Here is a 17,247-nt window from a genome sequence, read left to right as displayed (position 1 = left end):
GATTCCGAAAGAAATCCTCACCGATCAGGGCACAACTTTTATGTCACGTACACTTCGCAAGCTTTATAAATTGTTGGGCATTAAGTCGATTCACACTAGCGTGTACCATCCGCAGACAGATGGCTTAGTGGAACGATTTAATAAAACGCTCAAAAATATGATTCGTAAGTTCGTGCACGAAGACGCTAGGAATTGGGATAAGTGGCTCGACCCCCTGTTATTCGCAGTGCGAGAAGTCCCGCAAGCCTCCACAGGGTTTTCCCCGTTCGAGCTGCTGTATGGGCGGCGCCAGCGCGGAGTGCTTGACGTCATCCGGGATCTTCTAATAGTAAGAATGAAATTCAGTACGTTCTTGAACTTTGAGCAAAACTCCACACACTGGGGCAATTAACACAGGAGAATTTGCTCCAGGCTCAAGAACTCCGGCTGTATGACAGGGGTACTCAGCTAAGGGAATTTGCACCGGGAGATAAGGTACTCGTATTGCTCCCAACATCGAGCTCTAAATGACTCACCAAGTGGCAAGGATCCTTTGAGGTCACACGACGAGTGGGGGATCTCGATTATGAGGTTAAACGAACCAATAGAGGGGGCGCACATCAGATATATCACCTCAACCTCCTGAAATTGTGGAGGGAGGAGGTCCCTGTGACGTTGGCCACGGTAGTTCCGGAGAGGGTGGAAGGAGGACCGGAGGTAAATAAAAACCGCAATCATAACACCCCAGTCACTTGTGGAGACCACCTCTCACCGTGTCAACTCACAGAGGTTTCCGAATTGCAAAAGGAGTTTGCAGATGATGTTTTCCCTCTACCGGGTCATACAAACATCATCCAGTACCACATCGAGACCGAGCCGGGAGTGGTGGTACGTAGCCACCCCTATCGCTTGCCCGAACATAAAAAGAAAATCGTTCGGGAGGAACTGGATGCAATGCTTGATATTGGCGTAATAAAGGAATCCCACAGTGATTGGTCCAGCCCAGTTGTTCTTGTTCCCAAGAGTGATGGGTCTGTCCGGTTCTGTGTATATATTCAGCAAAGTCGCATTATTCTGGGAATATACAACACTTCATCGGAACAGTCAGCAGGGGAATTTTATTGGTTATATTTGACAGATATTTGGAGTAGGTGTGCTATACTCAGGGTGCCTGCTACAATCTTTTTACCTCCTTTAGGCACAGGAAGCTCAGTTCTGTTCTGTCAGTGCTGTTCTGTTCCCCACAGGCCTGTTTGAAAGATAATCATTTAGATTGAAAGGATTAAAGATGCTTAGAGTCCTGACCTGACTCAAGTCTGCCTGTATTTAGCAATAGCCTTTTCATTTCAAATCTTCTCGCTCCCCCTTTCTCCCTCTTTTTGAGAGTTTCTAGAGCTCTGAGCTCATATCTCACAGCAAAGCACAATTCTTGGACTAAGGAATTTTGAATAGATTTTCCATTGCTTACCTTAATATCATTAAAGATGAGTCTCATTTTCTCTCGCTAGAGCAAATTCACCCACAGAGTCCCACATGAAAGCTTGTATTAACGCTGCTGTGTGCGGCAGAGTTTCATAGTCATAAATCTGCCTCCACTCACCCTAAACTTAACTGTGTCTCTAATTCACAGTACGGTTTCAGTTAAAAAATGTTTTACTATTCTGAGCATTAACTTACTCTTTCAGTATTCACTCTGCAGTGTGGATCACAGTGTTGGGGAGTAACTACTCAAAAGTAACAATACTACTAATTATTTCTTTTTTTAAAAGGTGACAGCTCGGGTGTTTTTAAATCAGTATAGCTTTTCCATTTACAAGCCAACATTTTCATAAAGGGAAACTACAAGTTGCTTCCGAAAGTTCATATACCCTGAAATAAACCCTATTCTGCCAAATCTAATGAAGTGTGAACAGTTACCCTCTAGCGCTACTGATAGCATGTTGCACGAGCAACCTCCGAGACATGGGTTCTGGTCCTTTGGGAATTGGGAAGTAATGGTGTTCACATAAAAATTAGAGAACACAAATTGGAGGTTGCATTTTTGCTCAAAAATGTATTTAGATCTACTGCACTTCCGGTTACGTAATGTATAGGATTAGAGTTTGAGTTAAGGACAGTTAAAAAATACATTAATGTTGTCTGTATTACATCATTTACAACTAAAATACAAATGACATTTGGTGTCACTCTGTGGATATTTCACCTGCTAACTGGAACTCACACTTTCACATTTGTTCAACAACACTTCTAGTTTCTGCCAGTGTGGGGCAGTGATTAGAATTTCAGTAAGCACTTCCAAATTCACAGTTGCTACATTCACACCACAGATTAATGTGGTGCAAATTAGATATGATTTATCTAATTTGAACAGCCAGGTCAGATTTAACGTGATTTCTACATCAATCTAGCTCAACATTTGTCAGTTGTGACTTGGTTTTATTGTCTAAAACCTTTAATTGCGAGTCATATATTTTCTGGTTAAAGCAATCAGTCCTTTTTTAGGTAGAGAAATACAATTATAACCTCAATTATTGGGTTCTGAGTTGTATGATTACAGTGATAGATTTATATTCACAAAGAAAATGTCTATATTTCTCAAACTGTGTCAAAACGTGAATGCAAGCAAGTCTATGGACATCTGAAATAATTATAGATAACAACTATTCTTACCTTACATATATGGTATGCCATTTTTCCTGCTGTCCTTTGATTTTATTGTGTTTCGCTTTATTAATGTCATATGAACAACCCTACAACCATAATAATCAGCAGCAGTACCGTGTGCCGATAGAGTGAGGAAACGGCCTCCCGTCATCTCTCGAACTTTGAGGAACCGAGTCGGAGTCAAACGATGGATTAACACACATTCGTCCCGGGTCCTCATGCGACTCAAGTAAGAGCTTTACGTCTGGGCAGAGATAGATTATTATAGCGTGTTATAACATTTATAAAATTGTTATTATAGTGTGCACACACATTTAGCAAGCAGATAACATGGCGATAGAGCCCAGCTTTGTCCCTAAGTTATCGTACCAGCGGAGACATGCGTTAAACTGGCAGTTGCCATGAACGGTCTCTCCGCCCACATTCGCAACAACATTTTCTGTCCAGAAACCTTGGATGATGTATTCTCCACAAGAGCCACGTCTGACATTTTGTGCCCTCTTTCTCTCCTTACAGACACACACATACACCCATTCACACACACCCACTCACACATACCCTTCTCTTATTTATTAAAGGCTTATTTGTTACCATATTACTGTCATGTTAATGTTTAGTTTGCAGTTGGAAGACGTTTATTGACTGCTTTGTATTGATTATTAATTGATCTTACTGCATCAGTAATTTTTTTATATTATTGTTCTTATGTATTGTATTGTTCTGCATGCACCTGTGTCAAGGGCTGGCAGGGTATGTCAGTGCTCGGATTCAAGCCTGCATTGTTTTCCTTTCAATGTCGATGTTATCCGGACGTCGACTTTCCTAAGCGCATTCCGGGCATCGCCTGTGAGAATACACCAGCTCAAACACCGCCTGCATAATCTAATGATTGGTCGGCATGACAATAGCACTAAAATGAAGCTTATGACAGGAGCAATGCACTATAGAGCAATTTTGGAAGAGAGCAGCCTGGTTGGAGACGAACCCGGGGATTGCGTTTGAAAACTCGTACAAACTCTCTATAGGAGGAAAACACATTATTCCTTAATAATTCCCACACTCTCTCCCTCTCTCTCTGACTCACAAAGGCACACAGCATTTAAAATGTTTAATCTAGTCCTACCTGATTGTAGTTCACACAAGAGTATATAAAAACCTCAAGGATTCAGTAAGCTGTGACAGCTGTTTACACAGACTAGGGCCAATTGGTCTTATACATGTTGAAATTTGAAGAAAAAAATCATTTATATATATATAATGTATGTGTGTGTGTTTTTGAACATTACGATAAATCTGTGGTTTGTGGCAGGGCTGTTTATTTTGAGCACTAACTCTCTGAGGGAATACAGCTTAACTGGCTTTTAATTTTAGTGTTTGTTAACTTGTTCTTTTAAAGACATTTTAGCCATTATAAATTAAGCTCTTTGCATCACTTTTACTTTCTTAATTAGGGTGATCAGACCCTCCCGATAGAATTAGGACAGTTCAGACTTTTCGACCCCCTACATCCCATTCGATTTTAAGTCATGACTGCATTTGTCATGATAATTAGTCTTAACTTTAGTTTGATAACTACAAACAATTGTTAAAAGTAGAGATCAATACCCATCATGAGAGTTAAAGTTTTGGTTTGACTCGCTGTAGTTTATCTGTGTCCGAACAGTCTGACTTATTTTAGCCATTCGCAATAAACAATGTTTCTTTAATCTTTTTTCTGTTCTTTGACAACTGTTGTAAATTCAAACAAAGACAATTAATTAAATCATAATGGGCTGTATTTAAACATGGGTGGCCCACCACATCGAAATGCCAACCAGGCCACATTTTCAAGATCCAATTTGTAACATGGTTTTCTGGTTACCCTAGTCTTAATCCTGCTCTTTTTCTTTCCATGCAGGGCTTAAGATCCGTGAAGTGATGATTAATGTTTCCAGACAGCAGGTGGAGGACTTCCATGGACCAGAAGACTACTGGTGTCTGTGTGTGGCCTGGAGTCATCTGGGCACCTCCAAGAGTCGCAAAGCCACTGTCCGCATCGCATGTCAGTGTCATAATAGCCTGTTTCTTTAATCAAGATTCTAGATTTTTACTTTTTAATTCTCATAAATATATGCTTTCTAAAATACTGGACCTTATGAGATAACTTGTTTAAAGGTGATGTGTGTTGCACCAAATGAAATGGCAATAATTGTTTCCAAAATTATTTACTTGCCTACCATTAATTGGACTAACAGGTAGTCCAACCCCCAAATGACGCTATTGGTTGAGCTAGTGGTTTACATGTTGGACTGCAAAAAACAAATACAAAAAAATAATAATAATTGACATAATATATTGAAAGTGCCACAGAGACACAAAACACTTGTATATGTGAGTATTTTTAACACTGCAAAAAATATGACCCACGTCACCTTTAAAATGACACATATCACCAACATGAGATTCAAACCTACACTTAACATTAAATCAGCCATTCAAAACAGTCCACCTTTGCCTTCTTTGGCAGGCTGTTCAGTAGTCTGGATTTAAATTTAGAAGAAAAGTTGTCTACTAAAAATGTTTTCTTTTCACTTGAAATGCAATAGCTACCTGTAGCTAATGATAGACCATATGTCTTCCTACATATAGATCTGAGGAAGAATTTCGAACAGGAGCCACAAGGGTTGGAGGTGCCGATCAATGGCATGATTGTTCTCCATTGCCGTCCACCAGAGGGAGTGCCTGCAGCTGAGGTCAGTAGAGGTTCACAGCACCCACTATCTGGGCAGCATTTCGCTAAAGTATCGCAAGCTTAAAATGACCTCAGAGACAACAGTTTCTTCGATCTACATAATTCAGTTTATCTAGACATTTTGATTTATGTGACACCATTTTAGTTTTCATGCCACAACAGTTTAGCCTAATACACAGTTTATAAGCCAGCTTTTCCACATATTAGGCATGAGTGGGGTTGCATTTACGAGAGTGTACTGGTATGTGCATTATAATTATCATATGCAGGGCCCTGAAATGATAGAGTGCATTTCTATTTTGGATTCAGGATCTGCTCTTCATGTACATGTGTCTGTTGATCTTTGAGGGGCTTTTTAGCAAATATGTTCTTATTGCATTAGCTAAAACAGTGTTAGAAGGTCTGGTGTCTTTTTTTAAAAACTGTCTCCTTTCTGACTGTCTTTGTTTTTTTCTGAAATTTTCCAAAAAAAAGTGTGCATGTGTATTTATTGGTTGAGAGGTAAATGACAAATCTGCACCTTTATGTTACCCCTGCTATATTCCTTGCTAGTGTTCTCATGGCTCTATGTGTGTGTGAGGGACCATTCACACTGAACACATTTTTGCATCCATCTGTGCTGTTTTGCCATTGGTTTTCTGTGAAAACATACTATATGCTAGCTGGACATCTTTGACCATCGTACTCGTAAATCTTTTTTTCAGCATCTCATGCAGGATGCTGTGTTTTTAAGAAGCTTTGGCCAATAAAACAACTTCACATAAATCACATTCTGAGACTTCTTAAATGTATCACAAAAGTTCCATTCATTGCTTTGTCTAGTTTCTATTTTTTATGCAATTCTGTCTGAATGGCCCCTAAGTGTGGACACATTGGTTTACTTAGCTTGCTTTCCTTTTAAAAATAGCTAAATTGGTTAATTAATAAAGCATTTTTTATTAATGCATATATATATATATATATATATATATATATATATATATATATATATATATATAGTATCTTAAGCGTCTATTGTATTTATTAAAAGCTACATATAATTACTATATATGATCAGATACTCTAACCCTACCCCTATATATATATATAGGGGTAGGGTTAGGTGTACGATTAATATATAGTAATTATATGTAGCTTTTAATAAATACAATAGACGCTTAAGGTACTGTAAAACGCAGAGAGAAAAAACAATAGAAGCCAATAAAAATTACCCATCATAATAGAAAAATAAACATGTGTGTCTCTATATGTGTGTATCAGAAGAAGAACCGCACACCATGCTTCATAGATCCAATGAGAGATAACAGATTCAGCTCGAGTGGACAGATTGTGTTTGGCCTCTCCTCTTCCACTTGCTGGGTCACTTGCCTTTTCTCATTTATGCATGAATACCAGTACAGATAAGAGCCACACTTTGAATAATGCGGATCGAATCCCATCCTACCCCTCCGAACTATCCTATGTCCCTGTGAAGCTCATTCTCTTGGGAAGGAGGCTGCAAGAGTGAACTATAATCCCTGTTTCACTTGTATTTTTCTATAGGAATGTGCATTGCAGAAAATGATAAGAAATTCTGTTAGCGACTAAGAAATAATCAAAAAACTAGTTCTCAAGTTCATCTCAGTCACCACGAGTGCATAATATTGAGCCTCCTACTGAGTTTTGCGACAAGATTAGGAGGTTATCCATGTGCTTATAAAACTGGCAATTGCCTCTCATAAACCCAGTGTCATATTATTATCAAGCCCCACTTTCTAGTGAAATGATAAGTGATACCGCTGTGAGTGCCTCTTGGAGGAAAGACAAAAAAGGTTGCTGACAGATTCCTTGTTTTGTTGTTGGGTTTTTTTTTTTGGGGGGGGGGGGGTTGTGTGTATTTCATATGCTCCATATTCTTTGTAGTTGTTTCAGAACAAGCAATGCTTAAAATAGGTCAACTTGAGCACATGTAACATCAGCTTAAAAAAAAAGAACAAGAAGAAATAAGAAAACACATTTCATCTCATGCCATCTGTTACATTGGAAACCAAGCCAAAATGCCTGTATGGTGGGCTGCTGCCTGCAGTCTGGATGGATGTTGTCATGCACAACCACCACTACAGCTAATCAATAGTTACTAGAGCCAACATGGTGCTTCTGTCAAAAAGGATAGCCATTGTGTTAAAGCAGAGGAAGCCAGGCTTAGGCAATGTTTGAGACAGAGCCAAGATCCAGGTCCAATGCAGTGTGTGTCATACCAGAAGGGTTCGTTGCTGGAGATTATGGGTTGGCAGCTGAGCACTCCTTCTGTAATCATTGCCACTTTAAGTCTAAAGGTCAAGCCAGAGAACTCTGCCACCGGGTGGATATTTGAGCCAAGATGGCTCAACCATTTGCTGACTGATACCGTCTTTGGACGGAACTCAAATCTGTCTGAGACTAGAAATTGATCAAGGACTCGGAGAACATTGCCAGGCCGTTGCTGAAATGCCACCTCTACGCCTCTACGGTTAATTATTTTGCTCGGATGATTTTGGCAGTGAAACGTGAAAACTTGATTAAATCCCTTGTATTTGATTTTTTTTTTTTTTTTTTGAAGACATTTCCAAAAGGTCACAAGCTCAGAACAATTATGTCGTTGTTGTTTTTTTCTGGCATGTGTCATCCTTGTCCTTTGTTTGTTTTCTGGCTGAATAGAAACCTGTTTAGAAAATATCATTTCCCTGGAGCTGTAAGATCATCCCTGTTGAATAATGAACGTAACATAATTAAAACAGTTACACCAACAAGGAAATGAAAGTGCAATATTAACTGTCAAAGTAAAGATTACTCACAGCAAAGATGGGTGAAAAAAAGCCTCTCAATAACTTTGAAAGAGCAAACCAATCATTAAGCTCATATTAACTTCACAATCTTTATCCTGGAATGCAATTAATAATTCAGTCTGACTAAGCAAAGTCATTTAAAGTGCTTAAAATTTAATTATTCAGCAATAAACACGGTGTGGCCCACACTGTCAAGACGGGGATGAAGAGGAAGGACACGTCGAGTCCAGTCTATACTTGCATTTGAAAGAGCACCGTTGGATTTGGAAAGTTCATGTCTTTAATGTGATTCAGTGAAAGTCATCACAGCGTTTGTGAGGGGCCATGGACTTGATTGAAGCAAAGTGATGCAAAGGGTCATTAATGAAACTGGAAGTTAATTGAGAAGGATAGAACAAACCCGGACGAGACCTCCTTCTGTAATTACCTTCTTGTCACTTTCAGTTTCCGTCTAAATGAATGTAAATCTGGAGGGTGATGTTTTTCCCAGAATTACAATATTATGAGGTGTTTTACCAGTTTCAAGGCTAATTGGATTGACCAGTTAGGTAAGTGCCTTATTTAGTGTTAAGATTAAGCCTGTTTTGTTTTATAGAGTAGTGGTAGGATAGGTTAAGGGCTCAGCCAACCAGGAAGTTTGTCCATGTTGTTGACTTCTGGAACATGTCATCACTATTGCATCTAATATACAGTAAAGGCCAGTTTAGATTACACTGAAAAAGTTGAAGAAACTTAGAAAGGTGAAGTTAATTCTGATATTTTGTAACCTTATGCTATGGTATTTAATAGTGATGTTCTGATACTGTTCCTGGTATCGGAATCGGGTCCGATACCGCACTCATGTACTCCTGCTCCGATACCAAAAACTGATACCATCTGACATACAATTGTCATTCCAAAAATTATTCAGCACACAAATTAAAATCACATTATGTATAGTGTGATTTTTAAACTGCAAAGGCTGCAATTTAATGAGATAAATATATAGTTTGCATGTGCTGCATGCTTCAATTGTGAGCACTTGTGACTGTATTGAGCTGGTGTTGTGCCGACACCAGTTGCTCATACCTTTTGAGCTGGCTCATATACAGAAAACACCATCATGAGCTTTGCACAGAGCAATAGCATTGCACAGAGCAGATAGATCTGCTATCTGTTTGTAGTATATGGCAGTGATCAAAGCGCTAATTCACTTTGAAGCACAAGGCACATACAGACTACATATTTATTTAATCAAATATCAGCCTTTTGCAGTTTAATAATCACATTGGGTTATGTAGCGACCTGCATTCCCAGAAGTGAGAAGCTACCATCAAAAAACATACAGAGATGCATAGGGCTGGATTCATATATAAATTATGTTTCAGAACGCAGCTTTCTGCAAAACCCTGAATAAGTCTTGTTTTTAAATGCAAGTAAACGTGATCAAAGTCTTAACAGAAAGAAAGATATATATGGAATAAAAGATATAGAAGTCTCAGTGAACTGAAATTATGTCCACACATCAAACTAATAAGGAACTATCATTCTAACCATAGGTAAAGAGCTGTAGTTCTAACCACACAACTTTGTGATGCTGTTTGGGAATGTTTGTTGGAACTACAGTTTCAGGAAACACCAAATCATTGAACTATGTTGGTAATCATGGAACTTACAACCATAGTTGCCTAACGATGCTTTTGGGAAATGCACCCAGGATTAGCTAATGTTTTCGATTTCTCTTATCTTTGTATAGTGTTATTATGCTTTTTTCATGTCCAACTTTGGAATATTATCTCAGACTCCATAATTTCAGATGATTACTGGACATTTCATATGCCCTCATAGAATTTTCAGGCTGTTAATGTCCTTGAGAACACCCGCAGTTCTCTATAACCAGTGTAACAGGGGCTACTGCTTGCACTGTGATTCCAAACGATGTTAAGAAAGAGGTTCAGTTATCATGACATCAGAGGTTATCTGTGTTGTCCTTTGAGAGGCTTAGTTGGTGGGTGTGGCAGTCCATGCTCATGGGGTTTAAATTGGAAAATATGTGCTAATTAAGCAAATTAATTTCCTCTGTTCCCTGACCAGAGGCTTATCACACTCATTTGAATCTGTCCCTTAGTGTTCATCTCCCCTCTCTTCTCTCCATCTCCTACCGACCCCCAGAGGCCCATGCACACCCAGAAACAGCCTGTGATTTGAATTTAAAACACTCACACTCGTACAGAATGCAAGAGATTTTTTCGCCAACAGACGAGATGGAATCATTGATAACGGAAAAGCTTTAGATTAAGTCTCAGATAAGGGAAATAATTAAAAGAAAGAAAATGAAAGAATTTAGATAACAAGTAATGCAGGTTCTCGAAAGAAGGTGTTTTCAAATAAAAGCCAAGCTGATATCTTTTTGGTACTCGATGCATTCAATCTGACAACACAGGGTAATTGATTAATTTTTTTTACTAAAAGGAAACGCTGTCAAGTCAAGCAGGCAACATGACTTGATTAATCCCACACTGCAAGACTGAAGCTTGATGCCCTGCACACGTGTGCATTAGTTTTTTTAGTTCTTCACAGTTTCTTTTTATTTCTGTCATTTTGGTGCACAGACTACTCAACTAATCGCTGACTAGACAGTCCTACAGTTCTATCCTACAGTTTTGTGCCCATACAAACTCAAGCACATAGCAACACGAGAGTTGATCAACAAACATGAAGGAAGGGCTTACGGTGGTTTTTGCACTGATTTGCACAGACCAAGAAAAAGAACTGAAAAATATGGACGAAACAGTGCTTGGGGAAACCGGTGGATGTTTTTTTCTCTTTCTTGCCCTCCGCGTGTGCTCTTTCGCTCTCTCACAATTTCATTCACTGTTACTCATTGCTACTCACGGCCAGCATTCAAACCAGTTTCTTCTATTCACTATGTGCTTCTAAATGTTTAACTAAAAAAGATATACGCATTAAAAAATTTCAGTCTTTATTTTCTGGGAAAATGGACCAACAATATTGATGACTCATGTGGTTTCACGTGTGGTTTAACATGTGGTTTCAGAGTGGTTCTGTGCTCTATACACACAAATACTGTCTGTCGGTTTCCCTGGGTTACAGATGTGCTCTGCGTTCAGTTTGGTGTGTTAACGTGCACCGAGCGCATTACTTAAAGTGCCCCGGGTTTTCTTTAATTGCACATTTGTGTAATTTCACATTTAAATTGTAATGACTGTTTGGTGATTACAATTTAATACACACATTTAAAATAACCCCATGAGAGTAGGTTTTTGTTGACAGCAAGGCAGATGAGAGCATTTCACTGCATTAAAAAGCTATTGTCAACTCAACTACAAACAATAAAAACTTGCCGTAATAAAGGCTTTAGGGTTTTACCGGTCTAAATAGTAAGTAAAGAAATTATTAAAGAAATGTATTACTACTGAATGATAATAATAATTATGGTAAAAAAATTATTATAGTTATAATGAGAATTATTTTTATTAGTGCTGTCAATCGATTCAAATTTGTAATTGAATTAATTACATGGTGTCCTGAATAATTAATCGCGATTAAACACATATACAAATATTTGCTGAAAGCCCATCATATAACAATAATTCAATATATAATGATGAAATAATTATACATAGTTATCTTTAAGTTATATATACATATATATATATATATATATATATATATATATAATAAAAAAATTCAGATAATCAAAATGCATTACATTCTTGAGGCAGAAGAGTTAATCATTGATAAGATGATACATAAAGCAGCTTTAGAATACAATATATTGTTTACTACCATATTATTGATCATAAGTCACTCATTGGCACACAGTTCACAGCAATCCATTTCACAAGTTTATTTGTCAATCAGTTGGAGATTTATTATGAGGGCTTGCTTAAGGACCCGTCAATTTACAACTGCGTCAGACACGCTTGTGTAGCATCTCGGGTGTGTTGTGTTATAAACATAAAATTTTTAGGTCACTGTGTCAAGTTAAATATAGTTTAATACTTAGAACACATCTTGAGATCCCTTAGTTGGAATTTGCGCTCCATCAAGTGTTTTGAACATGTTTTCTTCACTGTATAAACTGCGCGTTGCTCATACAGCTGAAATTTCACTTAATGCTCTCTGGAGTAAACAGGTGGTACTACAATCTTGTATTTCTCAGGAATCTTCCTTATTACGGTCCAGGGGCATTGCGATTAATTGCGTACATTTTTTTTAACACGTTATTTTTTATAAAATGTATAGCGCTGAATTAATACGTTAAATTTTTTTAGCTATTTATTTATTTCGTTATGTTCTTTTTAGAGGACTCAATTGTGAACACCATTTCTGGAACAGTATTTCAGTTTGGCAGTAAAGCTTGGACAAAACATGGTTTAATTTTGGTTAAAATTATACTTAAAATATATATATATTTTTTTTTTATGTTTATCATATCGCAGTTTAAATGAATAGCAATTAGATTTTTTTGTCCAAACGTTCAGCCCTACCATTAAATGTAACTAAAGCCTATTGGCTATTTTTTTTTATTTAAAAAAACATTTATAAAAGGAGAACAAGCCATTAAAAATGTGTTGTCTCACTTCCTGTTTCAATATAAAATACTGTAACGCTTGAGCAGAGAGGCAGACGAGGAGATGCGGATCCAAATGCAGTTAAGAATTTATTAAATAAATAAACAAACAAGTAAACACAAAGGAACAACCCTCAATGGGGAAATAAAACATAAAACGATGAACACAAACAAAGAACTCAGGCAGGGACCACATACAAGGCTAACAACATACCTCCATTAACAAACAATGACTGACAGAGACTGAACAAACAGACATGGTTTAAATACAAGAATGTGGGACAAAGGGGCCAATGAACAACCAGAACACAAACTAGATAACAAGGTGATTAACAGAAGCAAATGACAAATTAACAAGGGCAGGTGAAAACAATGAACAGTGAACACGAGGGAAAACAAGACTATGGAGTTACAAGGGTGCCAAAAGTGAAAACTAAGGAATGCAAAAAGTGACAAAATGGCAAACAAGAGGGAACAGTGAAACAAGACAGGGTAACCATAACAAATACACAACCCGATCTCATGACATGTCATTTTAATAGCATGAAATGGTAAAATCGACAGAACTTGTGTTGGTTCATACAAAAACAGGCAACTTTTATGAACCAGTGAACGATATTATTAAGATTTCTCCATAGATTAACCCTAAACCCAATCCTAAACCGAACTATAAAGTGTAACCTCTAACCCAATCCCTAAACCTATGATTTCAATAGGAAAATCACTTTTGTGTACCACAGAGGAAAGAGATACATTAGGGTTTTAAACAAGCATCCTTACAATTTCTCATAAGGATAACCCGATACCCAAACCTTAAACCTAACCGTAAATCTCTCACCCAAAACCCTAAAATGAAACCATGATATTAATTGGAAAATTATTTTAGTGTACAACAGATGAAAACATTTGGGTTTGGAACGAGATTTGTTTAATCTGGAATGAGTAAACAAATTTCACTGACGTTTCTTTTCTTTAAATGAAGTTTTTTATATGAGGCTAGCAAAAATGATCCTACACACCCTGTCCCGTATTAGGCTAATTAAGCCTATGAGAGGGATAAAGGTCGACTGCAGAGGATCGTGCAGGAGAGAGAGATCGTTTACGGACATGTCCGTCATATGTGTGTGTTTGTCTTTTGTTTAAGTTTTATATTAAAATATTATTTATATTGTCAAGCCGGTTCTCGCCTCCTCCTTTCCAGATTTCGACACCAGTGTAAAGGCTGTCGACCTTTATCCCTCTCTGAGGCTTAATTAGCCTAATACGGGACCGGGTGTGCAGGATCATGACCCGGCCCCGCCCTCCGCCGTGCCACACTGTATTGTACTGATTTGAAATTCTGTTTGGTCTCTATGGGAATGAAAGTCCTACCATTCCTTACGAGCTAAGTTTCGTACGATATCCTAATATTTGCCACGGGACTGTGTTGGCAATACATCAACACATGAACGAAAACTATGCTGGTCAAATGCAATCACAGAGACTTTAAAACATAATTTTTGTAGTGTGTATTTGTCTATAGCTGTTGAGGGCCAACCATAAACATGGAGAAGGGGGCATATGAGGTGCAATGGAGGGGAGAGATCGAAAGGATAGAGACCGAACCACCACTGTTCCTGGGAGCTCTAGACTGGAACGACAAAAAGAGTTAAATTAAAAGCATATGATGAAAGAGTTCTCTCCGGCCATCACAAAGATGAGTGAGCGAGAAAGCGAAATTTCTCACACATGAAAATCTGATGGCTGATATATTGATTTTCCTGCCTCCATTATTCTTTAAGGCTGTAGAGAGGGAGTAAAGCAATTTTAGCCACACCATGCATGTGTTTTCTGCTGTGATGTTCTTGTGCAGAGGGCAAGAACTTACACATAAACAGAGACTCCCAAAGGGTATGCATTGCTTTTAATCTGCAAACACGCAGTGACATAACTCAACCCGTGTCCCCACGACATAACGACTGCCGCCCCTCTGGACCAACTTAGAACTGGTAGCTGTTGGCAAACGATTGCTATTTGCATGACCAGTCATGCGAGTAGGGCATGTTGTCACGTCATTGCTACTGTATGTTTGTAAATACTAATGAATCAGACTGCTAAACATCAGGGCTGAACAAATACCACTAGACTGGGCATGACCGTAGAGTAAACTTTAATGCTGATGACTACCGTGTTTAAAAAACCAACATAGCCAGCATTCATTTCCATGCTGGTTACTGATATTTTAGTACTTGTTTGGCTGGTAGACCAAAAAAATGCTAGTTAAGAAGGCTGCTAAGAACATCAGCATACCATTATCACATACTGTGGACCAGAGGACACCCATCCCAAATTGTATTAGCTCCTGCTATGCCCAGATCAATCCTTGATTGAGAGGGTGCTTGAGAGAGCAGAAACAATGGCCTCGCATTGACCAGTACTTCTTACGAAGCAACCAGTCAAATCAGTCGATTGAAGCACAGCGACGGGATAAAAACCAAAGTTCGCAGAGCATCAGCACCATTGTCACTGAGGATGATAAAACAAGCACAGAAATGCCGGTGGAGGAACCCACTCAACCACAGAGACCTCCCAAGGAGGAAAAGATCAAAGGGCACAGACCGAGTGTGAAGTGGCCCAAAGCTGTTGAAAAGAGAGAGCGGGAAATAGTCAACAACGATCTGACAAAAATCCTGGAGCAACAAGTGGGCACAGCAGAGAAAAAGCTGGAAAGGATGGGTGACATCATCTACCACTACGGAGAAGAGCGCTTTGGAGTAAACACAAGGAGAAGTGACAAAGCAATACCAGCACCAGTCAAATCCAGGAGGCATCAGGAGATAGAAATGCTGGTCAGAGAGAGAAGGCACCTGAGAAAGCAGTGGAAGAAGGCCTCTGATGCAGAGAGAGAGGGTCTCATGCTACTCCAGGGGGACATTAATTGTCGGTTGGCAACCTTGCGAAGAGCAGAGAACCTGAGGAAACTTCACAAGAAGAAGGAACACACAAGAACAAGGTTCTACAAAAACCCCTTCAAGTTCATTAAAGATCTCTTCGCTAAGGAAAAAAGCAGAATCCTGAAAATTCCAAAGCAGGAACTGGAAAAACATCTGGAAAAGGTCAACCATGACCCAAAAAGGCATGAACAAATAGTTATCCCACATGACATCCCACCTATTCAACCTCCTGAATTCAATCTGGAGACTGGCCCTCCAAAATGGAAGGAAGTAGAGAGTACAGTACGGCGCGCAAGATCAGCATCAGCCCCCGGGCCGAATGGAGTACCGTATAAGCTCTACAAGAACACACCAGATGTTCTACGCTAACTTTGGAGGCTCATGAGGATAGTGTGGCAGAAGGGAATAATACCTAAGGTGTGGCGAAGGGCTGGAGGGGTGCTGATTCCCAAGGAGAAGGATGCAACAGACATTAGTCAATTCCGGCCATTCTGCCTTCTCAACGTTGAGGGAAAAACCTTTTTCAGCCTGATAGCACGGAGGTTATCCACCTACCTGGAGAAGAACAAGTACATTGACACATCCGTACAGAAGGCCGGCATTCCTGGGTTCTCTGGTTGCTTGGAGCATACCAGCATGATCTGGCACCAGATCCAAGCGCTAAGAAAGACAAGAGAGACATCCATGTCATCTTCCTTGACCTGGCCAATGCCTTTGGATCAGTTCCCCATAACCTCCTCTGGGAATCCTTCAAATTCTTCCATGTTCCATCATCCGTCACTAGTCTAGTAAAAGCCTACTCGAAGACCTGCAACTGTGCTTTACAACAGCTGACTTTACAACATCATGGCAGTGCGTAGAAGTAGGCATCATGGCAGGCTGTACAATCTCACCCCTGGCCTTCACAATGGCCATGGAGGTCATCATCAGGGCCTCAAGATGGGTGGTGGGGGTGAGCGAACTAAGAACGGATTCGCCTTCCACCTATCCGAGCATACATGGATGACATGACCACCCTGACCACTACTGCAGCATGTGCCAGGCGGCTACTTGGAAAACTGCAGGAGAACATCAAGTGGGCCCGGATGAAAATCAAACCGAACAAGTCACGAAGCATCTCAATAGTTAAGGGACAGCTTAAAGATGTGAAGTTCTGCATTGGTGATGACCCAATACCAACAGTGTCTGAGCAACCTGTCAAAAGCTTGGGTAGATGGTACAATGCAAGCCTCAGGGACAAAGACCAAGTGCAGCAAGTAAGGCAGGACATTACCAACAGTCTAAAAAAAACATCAACAGTACCCTTCTGCCAGGGAAGCTCAAGCTCTGGTGCCTGCAATTTGGACTTCTCCCTCGGGTAATGTGGCCACTCACTATTTACGAGCTCCCAATAACAACTGTGGAGAAGATGGGGCGAACCATGACTTCATACGTGAAGAAATGGCTCGGTGTCCCACGCTGTCTGACTAACATCAGCCTCTACGGCAAAGGGGTCCTTGAACTTCCTATCACAAGCCTCACCGAAGAGTACAAGTGCTCTAAAGTGAGACTCCAGATGAC

The 17,247-nt window shown here is 39.4% G+C and overlaps 1 protein-coding gene across 1 annotated transcript in view; it reads left to right on the top strand.

Annotated features, from left to right (window-relative positions):
• Nucleotides 1-17,247, top strand: part of LOC127625145 (netrin receptor UNC5D-like) — a 291,561-nt gene that overhangs the window by 219,152 nt on the left and 55,162 nt on the right. The window contains exons 3-4 of the mRNA XM_052100235.1: nucleotides 4,541-4,684; nucleotides 5,272-5,375. Coding sequence (XP_051956195.1) covers nucleotides 4,541-4,684; nucleotides 5,272-5,375 — 248 coding nt within the window. The remainder of the gene's footprint in view (nucleotides 1-4,540; nucleotides 4,685-5,271; nucleotides 5,376-17,247) is intronic.

The sequence above is a fragment of the Xyrauchen texanus genome, chromosome 31, assembly GCF_025860055.1.
Source record: "Xyrauchen texanus isolate HMW12.3.18 chromosome 31, RBS_HiC_50CHRs, whole genome shotgun sequence".
Taxonomy (NCBI): Eukaryota; Metazoa; Chordata; class Actinopteri; order Cypriniformes; family Catostomidae; genus Xyrauchen; species Xyrauchen texanus.
The sequence above is the reverse complement of the archived record's forward strand: the minus strand, read 5'-3'. Positions and strand labels throughout refer to the sequence as shown.